The sequence below is a fragment of the Ailuropoda melanoleuca genome, chromosome 4 (assembly GCF_002007445.2).
Source record: "Ailuropoda melanoleuca isolate Jingjing chromosome 4, ASM200744v2, whole genome shotgun sequence".
In the NCBI taxonomy this organism is placed as follows: domain Eukaryota; kingdom Metazoa; phylum Chordata; class Mammalia; order Carnivora; family Ursidae; genus Ailuropoda; species Ailuropoda melanoleuca.
The window spans coordinates 54132593-54152716 of record NC_048221.1 but is presented as its reverse complement, the minus strand read 5'-3'; the positions used below and the strand labels follow the sequence as shown (position 1 = coordinate 54152716).

The 20124-nt window shown below is 57.5% G+C and overlaps 1 protein-coding gene across 5 annotated transcripts in view; it reads left to right on the top strand.

The window, feature by feature from the left end:
- The window catches only part of FBLN2 (fibulin 2), a 60440-nt gene extending 44048 nt beyond the window's left edge, over window positions 1-16392 (top strand). For 4 of the 5 annotated variants that reach the window (XM_034658843.1, XM_034658844.1, XM_034658840.1 and 1 more), the window contains 9 exons: window positions 223-357; window positions 2448-2585; window positions 4359-4502; window positions 4630-4758; window positions 5621-5746; window positions 7847-7963; window positions 8450-8578; window positions 13197-13320; window positions 15480-16392. In XM_034658843.1, coding sequence (XP_034514734.1) covers window positions 223-357; window positions 2448-2585; window positions 4359-4502; window positions 4630-4758; window positions 5621-5746; window positions 7847-7963; window positions 8450-8578; window positions 13197-13320; window positions 15480-15837 — 1400 coding nt within the window. In that variant the 3' untranslated portion in view covers window positions 15838-16392. The remainder of the gene's footprint in view (window positions 1-222; window positions 358-2447; window positions 2586-4358; window positions 4503-4629; window positions 4759-5620; window positions 5747-7846; window positions 7964-8449; window positions 8579-13196; window positions 13321-15479) is intronic. The other variant, XM_034658842.1, reaches the window with a different exon arrangement.
- The last annotated feature ends 3732 nt before the right edge of the window (window positions 16393-20124 follow it).

Here is a 20124-nt window from a genome sequence, read left to right as displayed (position 1 = left end):
TGTTCACTGTCGGATGTACTCTGGTTCCAAGAACAATGCTTGTTGGCACAGCAGATGCTTGATAAATCTTTGTTGAATGAATGGCTGCATAGACAGGTGGACATCAACTGCGTGTGGCTCTCTGGGTGGTGAGCACCTTGAGTCCTTGAGGGCAGGGCTGGCTCTGCCAGCTGAGGTCCTGGCACGACCCGGCAGCCCTTGACGGTTCCGCTCTCCCTGCAGACATCAACGAGTGTGTGACGGACCTGCACTCGTGCAGCCGGGGCGAGCACTGCGTGAACACAGTGGGTTCCTTCCGCTGCTACAAGGCTCTCACCTGTGAGCCGGGCTACGCCCTCAAGGATGGCGAGTGCGAAGGTGAGGAGGGCTGGCTTGAGGCCCCGCCCCTGATGTGCCCCGCCTCTTGTCCCGCCCCCTGCCCTGCCCTCCCTACCTCCTATCCCACCCTGACCTATCAGGTCTGGCCCCCACCCCGCCCCTTGGCCCTCCCCTTGGCCCGCCCCTGGCCTGACCAGAGCCTTCCCCCTCTGGCAAGCTCCAAGCCCTTGGGTTTCTTGTCTGTGGAAAGAGCCCACAGATGATGGTGTTTGGGGCAGAGCGGAGCCTCTGAGGCTGGTGGGGGGAGGCCGGAGTGTGCTTCTGGCTTTGCTACCTTTGCTGGCATCTGGGTGTCAAGTTATGCCCTCACCATGCCTCAGTTCCCCGCTTGTACACTGGGGTGGATCTCCACAGAAGAATCACTTGTGTGCCTTTCGCTGGAAAATTCTAGCCTCTTGAGAAGAGGGAGAATTTCATGGAACCATTTCAACAGATACTTCCTGGCTGCTTTTATGTGGCCGGCAGGGTTCTGGATGGCAGGGTGTGGGCTGGGTGCGGGGGCCCTTGTCCCCAACCTCCTGATGAGGGAGACAGGGGCCACCCAAGCAAACGGGAAGGGCAGGAGTGGCTGTGAGCTGGGTGTTACTTTAGGTGGGGCTCCAAAGAGGCCCCCTGTGGAGGTGACGTCCCAGGAATCTAGACCTGCAGGATGGGAAGCTCTGGGAGAGGGTCTCCAGGCAGAGGGAACTGCAAGTGTGAGGGCTTGAAGGAGGGGAGAGACCTTGGTGGGGTCAGAGAACAGAGAGTGTCAGGGGTATGCACAGGCTGGGAGTGCAAGGAGGGGGCCGGGGTTGGTAGGCCCCTTCAGGGAGGAGGTTTGGGGTCTTCACATTTTTAACTAAAAACGTCCAGAAGAATGTCACCGAAGAGGTAAGACCTACAGAAGTGCTGGACTGTTGCGAAACTGGAGGAGAAGTGGCCCGGAGGTTGGGTGTGAGCTCAGGGAGGGGGATTAGCAAGCCCCACACTGGGCCCTGAGCCAGGGGTGGAGTGAGCTGGGAGGAGAGGTGAGCCCCGTTCCCCTGGCACACCCGTGTGCACACACAGATCCAGGGCCAGCCCCCCTCTGAGGACCCTGACACCTGGGGAGGGGCACCACCTTCCTGGATGTGTCCCATGCCCCCTGCCCCTCTGTCATCTTGGGGTGCTGGCCACCGCCTCCTTAGACCAGAGCGGCTGCAGAGGGGCTGCCTCCTCAGGCATGGTCTCTGGACGGGGCCCACACCTGGTCCACATTTGGGTGCCTGTAACCCAGCACCGGGCCTCCCAGACACCGGGCTGCTATGGAACAGTGGTGGAAGCCTTGGCAGTCAGACAGGGGCGGGATGGAGGGAAGGACAGGTGGAAGGATTGCAGACAGACAGACACATACGCCTCGGTCGGGCAGTCAGCGACACTGAGTGAGTCTCTGCCATGCCGCTGACTCTCTGTGCATCGCCTGTCTGCGTCCTGTCTCGGTTTCCTCGTCTGTCAGAAAGGCCGGGTGTGCCTGCTGCAGGAAGCCTGAGAGAGGGCTCAGTGCCAGCACTTTGTAAACTGTGGGTGCTGCACAGAGGTCAGGGGCCCTCAGGGACTTGCTCCGTGCCACAGAGCAGGTGGGGGACAACGGTGCCATCCGGGTCTGGCAGCTCCACCCTCAGTGACACCTCCCGAGAAGGTTGGACGCATGCCCCTGGGGATTTGGGCCCTCGTCCTTATTTCTGCCTTCTCTGGGAGCACAGACCTTGGAGCGGATCCCAGCTCAGTGTGCCCGAGCCGTCAGCCATGTTCGTGCCTCCGTTCCCCCTGTTGAAGATGGTGTTTGTCGTGGCCCCTACTTCCTGGGGTTACTGGGAGCCTTAGGTAAAGAGATCCATGTCAGGGTGCCGGGGACAGTGCCTGGTACCACAGAGGGGCTCAGGCACTGTGGTGACAGCATCATTACTCCTGGCCTGGGTCACAGCAGCGATGTTGCTCTGCTGCCCTCCCGTGATGGAGAAGACCTTTGCAAACATCAAGGTCACGATGGGGGCGTGTGGGCAGGGGCCTGCCAGCCCACCAGCCCCTGACACCCTGTCTCTGTGTGGCAGACGTGGACGAGTGTGAGCTGGGCACGCACAACTGCCAGGCGAGCTCCACGTGCCAGAACACCAAGGGCTCCTTCTACTGCCAGGCACGCCAGCGCTGCATGGAGGGCTTCCTGCAGGACCCCGAGGGCAACTGCGTGGGTGAGCAGGGTCTGCGGGGGCTTTGGCCATAGGCAGGGGGGCTTGCGGAGTGCTCACTGGGGCCTGGCCCCAGGAGGCTCTTGCAAAACAGAACTCTTGAAATCCTGAGGTACTTGACTGTGGCTGAGTTCCTGCTCTTACGGCCTCAGTTTACCCATCTGTGGGATGGAACTGCATGGATATGTTTCAGACTTTTTTAACTGAGCTAGCAGTAAGGAATATTTTTATATCTTGACCTGGTACGTACACACACACACACACACACACACACACACACACAGAGCTGGAACAGAGATTCCACAGAACATTACCATACTACAAGTGGTACTCACCAAAATTTCTATTTGCAAAGAATGTTAGTGAGACATATGGGGTTGATCTCATGACGCACTCATGGGTCAAGACCTACAGTTTGGCAGATGGTGGCCTAGTTGTCTGAGATCTCACACTCTCCCCAGCCCTCTTCACCTCCTTCTGCAACGCAGCTGGCCTGCAGCCTCACCTTCCCCAGGTGTGCTGGCCCAGAGGTGGGGCGCCAGAGACCCTGCGGGACTGACGGCGTCTGCAGCAGGCATGGTCAAGGCTGCGCTCAACCCTGTGTGTGGGGAGCAGGGGGGTAAAAGATGCACAAGGAGAGGTGGAAAGGCAGGCAGGTGTGCAAGGCCAGCCGCTGGGTGTGGACAGAAACCGGGGCTATGTTAGAGTGCAGCTTTTGTCACACACCGTTCCCGCACAAGGACAGCTAGTGCGACAGGCATCTCCATCTTTCAGGGAAGACACTTAGGGACAAGAGGGGTGTTGGCTTTGTCTGAGGCCTTTCTCAAGGCTCTGTGGGGTCCCTCCAGCCATACTCCGGGAGCTGGAGCTGTTTCTGGGGCACCCTCTTAACAGCTCGTCACTGTGTGATCTTGGCACTGTCCCAGAGACCCCACAGGGCTGTGGGCACGAGAGGGTCCCTGTAATCTGCCCTGGGATACCCAGCCAGGGTCAGGGCACTGTGAGGAGGGTCTGCCCGACTGCCCACAATTCCTCAGTGATTCATTCATTGACAGCGTTTTCAGAGCACCTACTAGGTGCCTGGTTCTAGATGTCAGGGAGTTATAGCACTTTAATGAGACGTTTTGGAGAAGGAGGGACTAAATGAGCAAACATATTTATAGAAGTGGTGGTTATTCAAGTGTGCTTTGATAAATAATAAAACAAGTAGGGGGTAAAATCTTAAAGGGGGGGTTCATCTACCTAGAATGTTTGGGGGCCTCCCTGAGGAGGTGATATTGGGGCAGGGACCTGAGCAAGAGAGGGAGCCAGCCATGCAAATATCAGAGGGCAGTGTGTGTGGGAGAAGGGGGGGCAGCATGTGCCAAGGCCCTGTGGTGGGCTGGGGGCATCTTGAGATGATGTGAGGCTGGGGCAAAGTGTGAGGGAGAGATGGAGGCCAAGATTGGCAGGTTGGCGGGAAGAGCCAGAGCAGGGGCGTGACCTGGTGTACTTAGCCTAGAGCTCAGCTTTGAGTTCTAGGGGAGCCACCGCCTTCAGCCGCCTCATCATGGCAGCTGTGAGAGGAGTGTGGCAAGAGCTCAGCGGTGCTTAGGTTCTTGGAGGAGAAGGCCCCAGGGTCTTAGGACACAGAAGCGGGACAATCTGATCGCACAGCCCTGTCCAAGGCTGGTCTGGATCCCCAGACTGCCACCTTCCAGTGCGACCCCGGACTCAGAAGCCAGGATGTGGGGAGGGGCCGTTCCAGGCTCCCCATCACCTGTGTCCCTTCTCCAGACATCAATGAGTGCACGTCGCTGGCCGAGCCGTGTCAGGCAGGCTTTACCTGCATCAACACCGTGGGCTCCTACACGTGCCAGAGGAACCCACTGCTCTGTGGGCGCGGCTACCACGCCAACCAGGATGGGACCAAGTGTGTGGGTAAGGCCAACCACCTCCCTGCCCACCTTCCACCCAGCCTGGGGCTTCCCGGGGTCCTCGGCCCGTGGGAGGCCCTGGCCGAGGGAGAGCCTGAGCCTCAGGGTGCCCTGCTCGCCTCCCCTGGCAGATGTGAATGAGTGTGAGACGGGTGTGCACCAGTGCGGCGAGGGACAGGTGTGCCACAACCTCCCCGGCTCCTACCGCTGTGACTGCAAAGCTGGCTTCCAGCGGGACGCCTTCGGCCGGGCCTGTGTCGGTAGGTGGGCGCTGCTGGCCGGGAACCCCTCTGTGGTGTCCACCTGCCCCTGGCCCTGCCCCAGGCCAGCCCTCAAGCCGCCTCGTCCCTCCTTCTGGCCTTGAGCTCCGCCTTGCTCTGCCGGCATCAGTCTCGCTGCCAGCTGCCGTCCTGTCCGGCTGTGCCTCTTTGCTCTGGTCTCCTCAGCTTCTCTCGGCATGCTCCTGTCACCCTTCTTTCTTGCCTCTTGCTGTGTCTGTCCATCCCTCTGTCTCTGCTTCCAGCCTCCTTCCAACATTCTTTTTTTTCTTTTTTGATTTTTTTTTTTATTATATTATGTTAGTCACCATACAGTAACATCCCCGGATTCCGATGTAAAGTTTGATGCTTCATTAGTTGCGTATAACACCCAGTGCACCATGCAATATGTGCCCTCCTTTACCCATCACCAGTCTATCCCATTCCCCCACCCCCTCCCCTCTGAAGTCTTCAGTTTGTTTCTCATAGTCCATAGTCTCTCATGTTTCATTCCCCCTTCTGATTACCCCCCTTTTCTTTATCCCTTTCTTCCCCTACCGATCATCCTAGTTCTTATGTTCCATAGATGAGAGAAATCATATGATAATTGTCTTTCTCTGCTTGACTTATTTCACTTAGCATTATCTCCTCCTTCCAACATTCTTGCTGCCTTTCTCCTTGGCCCCTGGTCTTGTTGCCTCTCCCGTTCCCTGTCCAGGTTCCTCCCTGTCTCTCCTTCTGGGTCTCTGTGTCCCTGTCCTCACCCAGCCCCTTCTTCTACCTGTGGGTGGAGGGGGAGCTGGCTCCCAGGCGCCTTCTGCCCTCCCTACGGGCCACCCACCCTCTGCCTGCCACCCGCCCGCAGACGTGAATGAGTGCTGGACCTCACCGGGCCGTCTGTGCCAGCACACGTGTGAGAACACGCTGGGCTCCTACCGCTGCTCCTGTGCCACCGGCTTCCTGCTGGCTGCGGATGGCAAGCGCTGTGAAGGTACCGCTGACCCCGACCTCTGACCCCACACAGATGTAACCCCCATGTAAAAAGCCCAAAGCCCTGTCAGACCCTAGCTTCATACCTTCACCGGCCCCATCCCTACCTCACACCAATTCTCGACCTCTCCATCTGTGCAAACCCTCCCTGGCCTCAGCTGCTCCGGCTGTTTCCTGCCAGGAGCCCTCCCAGAGAGCCCAGGGTCCAGCCACCATACCAGAGGGGCTGGGTTTCTGCATTGTCTGCACCCGCAGGCAGGAGCTCCTTTCAGGCAGGGATGGCAGCCCAGCCTCGGCCCCTTAGTAGGTTCTGATCCTGGTCGTGATTGCTCAGCCTGGGGGTCTGGGCAAGGAACAGAAGTGAGTGAAACCTGAGATCAGGCTCATGGCCAGCTGGAGAGCCCAGTGGCCATCAAGAGGGGGGTGGCAGCCACACAGCACCTGGAGATGGTGCCGTCTAGCAGTGCCGGTCCAGGGTGACCCGATCTTCTTGGTTTTCTAGGTGCTAGAAATGCAGCTATCTATGTAAAATCTGCTGTGTTTTACATGATACAATAGATTTAAACTTCTAAAAAACACACTGTGGGTTAACCCAAGCATATGAATGGGCTAAACCCTGTCCAAGGGTCAGGGGGTTGATGAGGGAAGGGGATGTGGGTCTCCAGCCCCTCCCAGCCTGGAGGTGCTTTCCTTCCTTCCCTCTTGGGGAGGGGAGTCTGCGGAGACCCCTGAGCGGGCCCTCCCATGGGACAGCACCCGCCCAGGGGCAAGGCAGTGTGAGCAGGCCTGGCTGCCTCGGAGGGCAATTTGGATGGCACCCCAGAGCAGACCTCGTCACATTCATTCCCTCATCTGAGCCCTCCTCCAGGCCAGGCTGGGTGCAGTGAGCTGCGGCTCAGGCCTGGCATCCCAGGCATCACTGTGCGGCATAGCTCATTCACTCGCTTCTGGGCCGTTCCGCCTTCGCCGCCACCATCCCTGCTTCAGGCGGCTGCTCTACGCCATCTGTGGCTGGATGTCAGAGACCCAGAGATGAAACCAGTGTGGCTAGTAGAGGAGGGGGTGGCTCATTTTGTGTGAACGCTGTGTGTGTTGAGAGGTTCTGAGGACCTGCACGTGGGTCAGACAGACGGTGGCCCGCCCGGCCCTGCGTGGCTGACTTCCTCTGTTCCTCTCCCCTGGCCCCCTCTGCTCTGACCACACCGGCCTCCCTGCTGTCCCTCGAGGGAGCGAGGCACACTCTCACCACAGGGCCTTTGCTCTTGCTGTGCCTTCTGCCTGGAACACTTCCCCCGGATGCCCACATGATGCCAGAGCCGCAGCCTCCCAGACACATTCCCCGTCCCTTTCTCTGCTCTTTTCTCACAGCACTTGCACCTGGGACGTACTAGTTATCTGACTCATTCAGTTAGCCCCTCCCCCTACTTTCCCAACACACACGAGAATGGCAGCTCCACGAAGTGGAGATTTTGTCTGTCTTGTTCATGACCAAGTCCCCAAATTCAGCACAGGCTCGGCACATTGTAACAGCTTGGCATTTCTTGGTTGGATGAGGGAAAGCCAAGTCCCTGCCCTCAAGGAGCTCAGAGTCCAGTGGACGTGCCATCTGAGCCATGAGTTGACCTTTCACTCACTCACTCCCACACCGTTTGGCTCATGCCCACACGTGTAGCTCTTGCCCCTCTCCCCCAGCCCCATGCAGAGCCAGGCCTGGGGATCAGGGCAGGCAGGTGAGGCCCCAGAGCTTGAGGGGGTCCTTGTTAGCACCTGGATGATGCCTCCCAGAGCCATCTCTCCCAGCTCTTACAGACTCTCAATAGAGCAGCGTCTAGCTCCCCACGGGGGAGATCTGAGCCGGATCTGTGGCTGCCTCCTCCGGGCAGTAGGCCGAGAGCCCACCAGCGAGCTCCAGCCCTGCGCCTGCCCCAGCTGCATGCCCCAGGTGGGCTCCTTGCCCTTTTCCGGGCCTCTCATTTCCCACTGGCCCTTAAGAGAGGCTGGAATGAGTGGTTTCCCAAGATAAGGCTCTAGGTAAGCTGGGACCTCGGCCCTCGCCGGGCTGGGAGGACTTCGCCCTGACCGCAGGCCGGTCTCGCTGCAGATGTGAACGAGTGTGAGGCCCAGCGCTGCAGCCAGGAGTGCACCAACATCTACGGCTCCTACCAGTGCTACTGTCGCCAAGGCTACCAGCTGGCCGAGGACGGGCACACCTGCACAGGTACCTCTCCTCTGCCCAGGGGCCCCCTTCCCGAAAGGCACCTCTTCCCCGTGTGCCAGGCTCCCAGAGACTCCCTGCTGGGCTGGGGACGCAAAGCCTTCAGCGTCAAATTAGAGCTGGATTCCCAGCCCTGCAGTCTCCTTGGCCATGTGACCTTAGGCTCCTCCTCTGTAAAGTGGAGGTGATGGTCCTGGCCTCAGTGGGGTGAAGGATGAGGTTACATACCTTGTTCAGCTCGTGTCTGTTATCTCATTGGCCCTGCACTGAGAGTACTAATGATGGAGCAGCCCCAGAGAATGAGCACTGGAATGGGAGTCCTATTTTGCAGTGCGGCCATTGGCAACTCTCTTCCCCTCTCTGAACCCTGTTGTCTTCCTCGGCAAAATGGGCCCCTAGCCTCCAGGGCTGTGGCAGGGCAGGATGACTGTCCACGCTGGGCCCTGCAGGTATAAGGGGTTCACAAGGGGCCGAACCTCTCTCTGACAGACATTGACGAGTGCGCTCAGGGTGCCGGCATCCTCTGTACCTTCCGCTGCGTCAACGTGCCAGGGAGCTACCAGTGTGCTTGCCCGGAGCGGGGCTACACTGTGACGGCCAATGGGAGGTCCTGCAAGGGTAAGCAACGGGGTCCCTGCCCCGCCGGAGTCTTGGGCAGGCTCTGAGCAGCTTGCTGTGTGGTTGGAGCTCTGACACGTAGTACATAAGCATGGAATGGCCGATGCCACTGGTGGCCGTATTAACCGAGGTCTATGCCTGGGTTGAGGAAGGAGACAGTCTTTCTGCTGTTTGACTCAGCTTGAGCTAATCTTCCAGGCTTAGGCTCAGCTATGAACGCTCTCCCAGGAGGGGGACAGGGATCCTGAGGGGTGGTCCTAAAAGACAGGAGACCTGTCCAGTGGGGAACCTGAGGAGCAGCCTTGGGTCCCGGCGTCTGTCCCGAAGCATCTGCACCTGCCAGCCTTGTGTGCAGTAATTGTCCCAGATGGAGCTGTGTAGAGCTGGGTAGGGCTGCACGGGGTTCCCCTCACTAAGGATGTACAAACCCGCTGGGCAGTCACCTGATTTTGCAGTTTGCAACTACTTCCCTGGATGGGGACCAGGTTCTATGACATCTAATTTTCCTTTTATGTTGGGGGAGTCACGATCCTAAGTTCAGTTCCATTGGGACTTACTAAGGCCACCAAATTCTAGCCCTGGCAAGCCACCCGAGCAAGGTGGAGAGACCTGGAATCCACTTGGGTGGGACACAGGAACATTCCCCCCACCCCGCCCGAGAAGTGACCACTCAGGGCTTCACAGCCCAGCCCGCCTGCCCTCCTCCTGGCCTGTGTGGCCGACTCTTCCCCAGATGGTGGGGCTAAGAGTCCAGAGATCCCTGGGTTGCAGCTTTGGTCCACCAAGGCAGGCCCTGGTATTCCCACAGTCCCAGGGGTCAGAGTCGGTGCCGAGCAGGGTGCAGAGTTAGACCAGCGTCGTTCAGCCTAGTGGTTGCTACCTGTAAGTGGGTCCTGAGATCATTTTGGTAGATCCCAGCTGGCTGGGTTTTGGGTTTTTGTTTTTTGTGTTTTACTTAGTGAAGAACAAAATATAGGATCAGGTGGGGTGCAGGGGACACAGAGTGGATCAGGGTGTGCCGTGCCTATCCAGATTGTTCCCGTCAGTATGTGTATACTTAATCCAGTGCAAAAGCATTCCTTACCACAGGTTGATGCAAAGAAAAAATAAATGAAAAGACTCCGAGTGAGAGCAGGTAAATCACGGTCTTGGAGGCCCGGTAGGCTTACAGAAGCTGACCCAGGCCTCACTGGCCACAAAGCCCTCTCTATGCTTTTTAGTTTAAAAAAGAGTAAGTATGGGCTCCATCAAAGGTAAGGATTTTTCCCGCCATCAACTGGGCTGTGTGGGACACATGCTTTATGTTCCTAGAATAGGATTTCATTTTGGAGAACAAGGCTCTGTTCCACCTGATGGAAGAACACAAGTGGGGTCCCTTCTCTGAGGCCCAGTCAGACCCTGCAGTGACTTTGCACTTGACGATGCTTCAGGTTGAAAATGTGTTTGAGTCTGGGATGGTCTCTCCCTGGCTCACATCCGCTGGGGTCTGTGGGCTGCCGGGCCAGCTGACAGTGTCTCTGCTGCTACCAGAGAGGGCTCCCTGGGCCCAGGGGCCATGGCTGCTCTGCACCGGCCGCTGGTGCCTCTGGCCCCCAGCACCGATCTCTGGCTCTGGGCCCCTGCAGCAGCTTCTGCTTGCCCCCATCTCTGGTCACTACATCCTCCTCCCAGGGGTGGCTGCCCTTCTGCCCCCTCACCACCCCCCGACAAGGCCCAGGTCCCCTCTCTCCAGTTCCTGCTGCAGCCCCCACCAGGAGGTCAGGCGAGAGGGAGGCCCCACTGTACATGTGATGCCTTTGCTTCCCCTCCACACTCTCTTGCTGGAAAAGTCTCTGTGCTGGCACAGAGTGGACAAGGACAGAGCACAGGAGGAAAGTTCTGCCTGGTCGTGTCCACTTCCTGGGTCACCCGAGGTACCCAGGTTTGCAGCCGCTGACCTTCAGAGCTAAGCGGCGGCCCTTTTTATACTCTGTGGTCCTGTTCTGACTCAGGCCAACCACAGAGGTCTCATGGCTCCAATGGGAGGATGGGAGGACAGCCGTGGGAGAACAGAGTGTGCTGATTAATATGTCATAGTAAATCCTTCTTCAGTGGTTTAAAAAAAAAATGGGACAGAAAAATGTGAAGGAGCTGAGACTCGGTAGCGTTTCCTAGCATACACACGCCATGCAGGCAGGGCCATGACCCTCGTTCACCAGCACGCAGGGCAGCACCCAGCACGTCGAAAGGGCTTATTGAACGTTCAACCCCTCACCTGAACTGAGCAGCAAGTTCTGCTGATACTTGATGCATCTTTTTCCAGTCTCTCGTTATGCCAATATAAATACACATATGTATATATACAATATAATGTGAGTTAAGATCACGCTGAAAATAACCTTGAGTTTGCCTTTGTTTTGTTTTGTATGTATGTAAAGCCCTTATCAGCAGTCCACGCACAAAGGGATAGCTTTTAGCAATGCTGTTAGTCTTAGCGCTGACTTTGTCACCCATTCCCGCCCATCTGAGTTGTGGCTGGCGCTTGGCTGTCTCAGCCGAGGCTGCAGTGACACCCCTGAGGATATGGCCTTGTCCAGCTCTCCCTTTGGCTTGATCTAAGAGAGGCTCCAGGGTTGAGGACCCCGCAGACATGAGGGGCGAGGAACCTGGGGCCATAGGGACGTCCTGTGACAGCTTCCCGTGAGCATGGTGAGGCCAGGCTGCAGGGGTGCTGACCCTTGGACCTCCTCCCTCCTACTTCTGGGCATCTCCATCAGCACTGGGCCAGCAGACAGCAAGAAGCAGCTCCCTCCCTGTTCCCGCCACACCCCTGCCCAGGGTCAGGGGCAGGACTTCCTGCTCACCAGTGTGGGCAGCCCGAGTGTCGAGCGTCGCTGGGGCCAGAGGGGGAAGAGCGGGAGGCCCTCCCTTCTGTGGATTCAGTTAACGAACCATTGCGCCAACAACCACGCCCATCCTGGCCCCACTGGCTCCTGCCCTGTTTTCTCCCACTCGCCTCTGTGCCACCCTGGGAAATCGGGGTCATGACCCAGTTTGCAGAGGAGGAAAGGGAGGGAGGCTCGGAGAGGTGAATGAATGTCAGCTGTCGCCACAGAGGGTGGTGGCCAACAGCCTGGAGTCGGCGTGTGAGGATGGGAAGTGACATCGTTCCTGCCTCATGGGGTTGTGAGGACAAATGAGTTAATGAGTGCAGAGGGCCCCGAGCATCGGACGGACATCAGGCGGTGGACTCGGGATGCAGTTGGCTGCCGTTACAACTGGCCTGTCATTCCTGTCACGCTGCTATTGTAAGGAGTCCGTGTGGCATCACGACTGGATCCCTGGCTCCCAGCCCCAGCTGCCTGCTGACTGCTGTGTGACCTTGAGCGAGCCCGTGCACCTCTCTGAGCCTCAGTTCCCTGCTGTGTCCGGGGAGGCCCCTGACCCTCACCTTACAGGCCTGGCATGAGGATTGAGTGAGGAGAGAAATCCCTTACCTGGGTCAGTGTAGAGGACTGGAGCGAGAAACGAGAAGCCTCCCAGGGAGGCTCCTGCTAGGCTCTGCCCCCCTCACCCCAGCGACAGCCTCCAGGGCCTCTGGAGGCTGCCCTCCCTCAGCTGAGCAGCTAGTCTTCACGGAAGGGGTCTCTGGAACCCATTTATTTGATCTTGTCTTGCAGGTTGCCTGAGCACGCACATGCACACGTTTGCTGCTCTGAGCTCTTGTCAGATATTTATCTATATGTCTGTGTGTATGTGTGTGTGTCTGTGAGTCTGTGTGAGTATGCTTGAGCATACGGGCATGCTTAACCACAGGCCTGTCTGTGCGAGTGTGCACAGGAAGCGTGAGCATGTCCGTGCAGCTTGGGGGGGGCATCCGTAGCAGTGCATCTTAGAGTCTGTATTTACGAGTGACGGGTCTGACACGTCCATCCAGCAGTATGTGTGAAGCACCTGTTCTGTGCCAGGCACTCTGCTAGGTGCTGGGGACACCATGGGACCCCCGCCCTTCTGGAGCTCACACCAAGGAAGGGGAGGTTGGACGCAGAACAGACGTACAAAGTAGCGTGTGCTTCCAAGCGGGACAGGCAGTAGAAGGAGAATAAAATGGGAGGGACCACTGTAGGGCGGTCAGGGAGGGTGTCTTGCAGGGGGTGACCCTGAGCCGAGACCCAGAAGGTGAGAGGGAGCCAGCCATGGGAAGCTGTGGGGAAAGCGTTTCAGTAGCAGAAACAGCATGTGCAAAGTCCCTGAGGTGGGATAGGCATCAAGGCATTGGAGCAGCCCAGAGATATCCAATAGGCTGCAGCCCAAGTGGAAGGAGAGAAGCTCAGAGAAGGGCCAGAGGGGCACTGCGGTGTGCATGATGGGGCTCGGTTTTTATTCTGGGAGCATGGGAAGCCCTCAGGGGAGACAGATGATTTATTTTAAAGCAAGGTCCCTGGCTGCTAGATGTGGACGGACACGGTGGGTGAGTGTGGCGTGTAGGGTGGTGCGGGAGCTATGTGCTTGCAGTTGAGATGAGCTGCCCTGAGACCCAGGCCTCCAGCATGGGCTGCGGTGGTTTGGATGAATGCCCCTGCGGGGTCCCTGTCATCACCCTGGGGGTGATGTCATCACCCTCTTCTCCTCCTCCTAGACCTGGATGAGTGTGCACTGGGCACCCACAACTGCTCTGAGACCGAGACCTGCCATAACATCCGGGGCGGCTTCCGCTGCCTGCGCTTCGACTGTCCTCCAAACTACGTCCGGGTCTCCGAAACGTGAGTGCCCCTGCCTGGCCTTGGGCCAGGGACCTCTGCACCCTTCTCGGGCTGCCCGCCTTCACCTCTCCTGCTCCTCACAGGTCCTGACAGCTGGGTCTGTGGTCGAACCCACCACACAGGGTAGAAATAAAAACACCTTGCAGAAAGCTCAGAGCAGAGAACAAAGGGAAGACAAGTCAGAGAAAATCTTAATCCCCCTCTCACCCCCCCCACACAATATCCTTGTTAGCGGTTGTTGTGTAACACATTACCCCAACACGTAGCACCTTTCCATGACAAACAGTTATTATCTCATGTGGTTTGGAGGGTCAGGAAGCCAGGAGCAGCTTGGCTGGGTTGTTCTGGCTCCTCTAAGTCTCCTGAAGCCGTGTCATCTGAAGGCTCAAGTGGGGCTGCACGACCCTGCCTCCCACTCACGTAGCTCTGGGCAGCAGCTCTTGCCATGGGGGCCTCTCTGTGAGGCTGCTTATGATGTGGCTTCCCTCGGCACGGGTCATCAGGAGAGCAGGTGACAGTCCTTTGTAACCTAACCTAATGTTAAAAGTGACATACTGCACTACTGGCCACACAGTCCAGCATTGCAAGAGGTGAGGGGTACCCCGAGGATACTTTGACTGCACAAAGTGGGGCCACCAGGAGGTGGGACACCCGACCCCATCTTACAGGCCAGTGACCACACTTCTTACTGATAACCTCTTGGCATTTTGCCACATGTCCTGTCCTTTCTTTACTAAACATACATGTTCATAAAGCACTCTTGTGTTTCCTATAAGTCAGTTGTCTCCCACTTTATTTTACTGTGTAAGGTATTTTCCAGACTCACGTTTTTATAATTGCAAATGCAACACGTGCTTACAAAAATATTTCGACAACAGAAGTGGGTCAAGTGAGAGCTCTTGTCCGTGCCCCCAGCCGGCTCTGAGGGCTGTGGAGGGCGCCCACCTTCCCTCTTCTGACGCTAGCACGGAGTGCCCGTGACGCTGCTGTCACACACACGTGCTCGGCTGGGCCCGGCTTGCTGCTGCTATCTCATGGCTGCCCCGCGGCCCTTTGCCGTGTTTCACCGGCACATACACCCTAACATCCATGTGCATGCATGTCGGGACATTTAGGGAAGTGTGTCTGGGTGACCTGGACAGGGAACCTCCCCTCTCTGGGTCTTAGCTGCCTGGTCTGGAACCTGGGGGCGAGAGCAGCAGGTGTGAGTACGAGAGGAGTAAAGGGGTGCACGGGCTTGGCACGGTGCATGGCGTGGGGTAAGTGCCGCGTCATTGCCACTTGTTGCTGGTGGCATGGCTGCCGGCGTGGCATCTGTGTGACTGTGTGCTGTGGTCCACCAGGGGGGAACTCTGCTCAGAGGGTCCTCTGGAGCTGCTGAGCCCTGGCGCCTGAGCAGCGTGCATTCACAAGCGGTGAGCTTGTGGAGAGTGATTTAATGACGGACGGGTGACGGGGGCTCCACAAGCCAAGAAGAGACAGGTTGGTGCTGTGCTCAGAAATCAAGGCCTTAGGCCCCCTGTGGGGTTTGGTGGAGCTTCCCTCCTCATGGTCATTGTCATGTGGCATGGCCGAGTCTCGAGGCTTCCTAGAGAGTGGTGACTTGGAGCTCCAGGTGGGCCAACAGCCCTGGTACTAGGAGAGGCTTCCCCAGGGAAAGGGCAGGCCAGCCTGAGTCCGAAGAGGAGACCGCTCCAAAGAGAGTCAGTTACGGAAGAAAAGGAATTTGGAAAATGATGAAAACAATCAAAACACCGTGCCCAGGGCATCTGCGCAAATGGGGAGTGTGCAAGTAAAAACAAAGCGGAGGAAGGCAGGTCAGAATGAAGGGAGGAAGGAAGAAGAGTGGGAGCAACGTATGGCTAAGGGCCGCTAATGCACCGAGCCAGGCCCCGTGTGAAGCCCTGCGTGTTCATTAGCCCACCCCACCCAACCAGCCAGACCACAGGCTATTATCCCACCGTAGAGGTGAGGAAACAGACCCAGAGAGGTAAGGCGACTTAGCAGAAGCTGCTAAGGGTGGAGCTGGCAACGGAACTGGGCCAGCCGGCTCTGAGCCTGCCACTGAGGCCTGCGCCACGTCCAGGATGGGGGGGACATCACGGGTGGGAGTGCCCCGGGCCCGCTGACCGCTTCCCCCTCCCCCCGTCATCCCACAGGAAGTGTGAGCGCACCACGTGCCACGACTTCATGGAGTGCCAGAACTCGCCGGCGCGCATCACATACTACCAGCTCAACTTCCAGACGGGCCTCCTGGTGCCGGCGCACATCTTCCGCATCAGCCCGGTGCCCGTGTTCGCGGGCGACACCATCTCCCTGACCATCACCAAGGGCAACGAGGAGGGCTACTTCGGCACGCGGCCGCTCAATGCCTACACGGGCGTGGTCTACCTGCAGCGCTTGGTGCGCGAACCCCGGGACTTCGCCCTGGACGTGGAGATGAAGCTCTGGCGACAGGGCTCCGTCACCACCTTCCTGGCCAAGATGCACATCTTCTTTACCACCTTCGCGCTGTGAGGCGCACGCGCCCGTCCGAGCACCCTGTGGGGGTCGCGGAACCCCGGGATCCTTCCGCGGTGTCCCCGCGCCAACCTGTGCCACCTGCCAGCGCACGCCTTTCTGCGTGTGGGGAGAACGCTGCATGTGTGGGGCCGGGTGATGGTGGCGGTTTTTACTCTAACTCTGTAAATTAACTTAATTTTGCTGACCCGATTCCTCCTGGATTCCTGGGCCTCTCCTGTGCCCTGCCCCACGGGAGGGAGCCCGGCAACCGGAAGTGTGCCTAAACTTTGAGGGCAGTTCAAGGTCAGGGTAGGTGCTCCGTGGGTGGAGTCAGAGGGCCGAAGACTGCAAACACAGCGACCATGTTGGGGTGTTTGGACCTAACTAGTGACCTGTCCCCAAAGCTGATAGTCCATTTCATATTCCACTGTGATTAGTTCTTTTCTTTTTTTTTTAAATCATTTTAAGTGTTTTTATTTCATTATAAAAGTAGTATGCACACATTGCAAAAATATATATTCAAATAGTACCAAAGGGTTATAAAGTAAAAAAACGAGACAAGAAAACAGCCCTTACTTTGTAAAGTGTTTGTGTTTGACGAGGGTATCTGCATGTCTCAGGCAGGGCTCCTTGGCCTGAACAACATCCGTTTGCTGATCAAGACCGTCCTTGATGTCCTAGTCAAGGAATTAGCTCTGACCCAAGGCTCTCCCCTTGGGGGTGAAGGCATCGCGGTGCAAACATGTGCTAACTCTGAGCGCCTTTCCTCATATTTTATCACCACACTCCCCGAAGGTGGACCCGGCTGGTTTGTCACTCTGGGTTTCATCCAGAGACTCCAGTACTGGTCCTGGTCACTGGGGCCCGAAAACAGGCCAGACAGAGGACTCAGGACCCCGACGGATGAGAGAATTTATCTTCCCTTCCCCCATGTAGGTTTCTGGGGCTTTGAGGCTGCAGCAGACGAGGAGGGCTGAGAAGGGAAGGGACAGGCCCAAGGGCGCACGGGCGCCCGGGCCCCAGGCTGAGTCCCCCCCACGTGCATGCTGCCACTCCCCTTGGCTCTTTTTCTGAGCCGGTGGGTTTCCGATGCAGGCAGCGTGTGACCCTGGGAGTCCTGAACTGAACATGGTGGGCGGCAGCCGCCACTGAGAAGCCAGACTGGACAGTCTCACAGCGCTGCACACCTGGAGGGGGGAGGACCTGTGTCAGGACACAGCAGTGTGTGTGTACGTGCACGTGTGCCACCAGCTCTGGCGGGTGGTGGTCGGTCATGGAGAGTGGCGGCCCGCGGGGGACGGTGGTGAACCGGGAGCCCGTGCCCTGGGAAGAGGAGGAGGCAGGACCCAGCCACAGCCATGCCGCCTCCTGGGAACCTGCGCCCGCAGGGCGGGAGGTTCTCATTCTTCCAGACAAGCTCCCAGACTACATTTTGATGTAAAATCTTCCAATTTAAGATGTGGCGATTATTTAGGACTTTTTAGCAGCGGGAACGAGCCAGGCCCGGAACTTGCTGCTGTAAGCCTGGCAGCCCTACTGTCTCGTGGCCTTTTCTCCCCACCCCGCTCCTCCCTGGCACTGTCCCCAAGGCCCTGTAGCAGGAGCCAGGATTTCCTTCCCGCTGCCTTGGGTATCTCTCTTCCTTCTAGTTCTCTGGTTGTCAGGAAAACCGGAGCTAGCAACGATGTCAGGCATCGGCGCTTACCAGGCAGGGACCAGTGGGGACCGGGCCTCCATGCAACAGGCAGGTTAGGGAACCGGGCTGCACCTGGCTGGTGGCGGTTGGCTCTGGCCTACACAGGCATGGCTTCTTCCTCCAGCTCAAGGGTTACTCCTTGTGGGACCTCCAGTGAGTGACATCACCTCCCTGGGTTTCATTTGCCTCATCAGTGGACAGAGGTGCCCACGATTTTTCCCTCATGGGGCTGCTGTGCCACTGGAACGAGCGACACATCCAGCACCCAGCTTGGTGCCTGCAGGTTCTTGGAAAGTGAGTTTTTCTCACACTTCAAATGTTTTAAGGTTCCATGATTGTAGAGTTCCATGTCTACAAGTTTGGCAAGCCACAGTTTGTGGGAATAGTTCCTATAAGACTGCCCTCACTCCAGACGCTAGACACAAACTTGGGGGTCCCCTTGAACCCCTTCAGGTTCGTTAACTCACCTGAACAACTCAGGGAAGTGCCAAACTTAGGATGACAGTTTTGTTAGGATGAAAGCATACAAACTAAAATCCTATGCATAGGGCGGAAAGGAGGGGTGCACGTCCCCAGGATGTGCCCCTTTCCTGGTGTGACGGGTGTGTCTGTTCACGCAGAGTGTGGCCAACGAGGAAGCCTTCGGTGTCCAGCACTTTGATTCAAGCTTGCTCATACTGCCGGCACGGCTGACCCATGGTGTCCGGTCCCTCCTGCAGCTCCGTGTGGGTACGACATGTCCCAAAGCCCCCAGCCTCAGTCACGTTGTCAGACTGTCCAGCGCCCCACTCCCCATGCATAGCCAGTCTTGTCAGGACCTTCCAGGGGCCTAGAGCTCACCTCCCAGGAGCCGAGGGCAAAGGGCAGCTCTGCCTTCAGGTGAGGTGGACTCAGGCCCCCTGGCCCCAGCCGAGGCTTTCTGACGGTGGAAAGCCTCATGTGCGGGCCTCTGTGTTCAGCCTAACTTCTCCGGATCTGCTGCTGTGCGTACCTTACGATGAACTCGTGCAGAGCTCTTTAGCAGAGACGTGAGCTAATGGTTAGCTGAATCCATCCTTTTTCAGGCCGGCAGTATTGCGTCCTGAGGAGGCTGGACTCAGTGTTGCAGCTTACTCAAGGCCATGGCCATCGGTGTCAGCATGGAGACCTACCCACAATGCCACAGCAGGCAGGTGTCACCTGGAGAGTGAGACTGGGTCCCATGCCATCATTAGCACCTCGTCCAGCCCATTGTCTCTTGTATGACTAAATGTCTCCTGGGGCCGCTCAGGTTTGTACCTTCCATTCAACCATGTCAGTTCCAAAGGCAGGGGAGGACCTGGCTTCCCCCATCTGGTATCATCGAGCTAAGAGACCATATCATTTCTTCCTCCAAGCCTCTCCCGCGATGTTAATGTGAGGCCAGATAAATAGAATAGCGGGTTTCTTTCATTGCATAACCCATTCATTTCTTCACCCTCAGCTACAACTCCTTTTTCTCAATCTGTACTCCATTCTTCCACCTTTGGAAGGGATGTCAGCTTCGGCCACTGTGCCCGTCTACACTGTAGGCACACGTCAGATCAGCTGGCTCCCAACTCCAAGGTCCCGTGACCACCCTCAGGTTCGGTAATTCTCTAGAATGACTCACAGACCTGAAGAAGGTGTCTTACTTATTTTTTAAGGTTTTTTTTTTTTAAAGATTTTATAAATTTGACAGAGAGAGAGGCAGCCAGCGAGAGAGGGAACACAAGCAGGGGGAGTGGGAGAGGAAGAAGCAGGCTCCCAGTGGAGCAGGGAGCCCGATGCAGGGCTCGATCCCAGAACCCTGGGATCACGCCCTGAGCCCAAGGCAGACGCTTAACGACTGCACCACCCAGGCTCCTCTTTACAGTTTTATCATAGCAAAGGATACAAATCAAAATCAGCCAAGGGAGGAGACACGTAGGGCAGAATCCAGGAGAATCTAAATGCGGTTTCCGGTTATGCTCTCACTGTGGAGTCCCGGAGGTTCCTACCTCCTCCCACGCTCGATGTGTGATAATCCCCAGGGAGGCTCACCCAACAGGGAGGCTCACCTGTGCCCCTGGAGTCCAGAGTCTGTATTGGAGCTGGTCGGTGGTTGGGGCGCGCACGGCGCCTGGCCCGAGGTGGCAGCACGATGGCCAACGATTTCACCCGAGCGGCTTGTCCCGGTAGAGGGGTTGCTACAGCAGAGGCAGGGATGCCCACATTTGAAGACTGCGAGGGACCAACGCTTACAAAGACATAGAAGTGCATGGTCACCGTTGAGCTGCGCTGGCTTGCGGAGGGACGGGGAGAACTCTGGGGTAGTGGCTGGGTGAGGCAGAGCCCTTCAGTGGCAGCTTACAGAGGCCCCTGTCTCCGCAGGGGGAGGGCAGGCGCGCCTGGGGGGCAGGCGGGAGTTTGATTGTGGGAGTCACGGAGCTCCAGGGACATTTGCTGCTCAGCCAGGATCAGTCATGGGAAATTAGGGGCCCCAGGGTGAGACACCTGAGACCTCGAAAATAGAGGGGAACATCTGGAGACGCAGAGGAGCCTTGCCACTACCCTGCAGGGCCCTAGGTGCCCCTTGGGAGCTGCTCGCGCCTCCTCCTGGCTGCCAG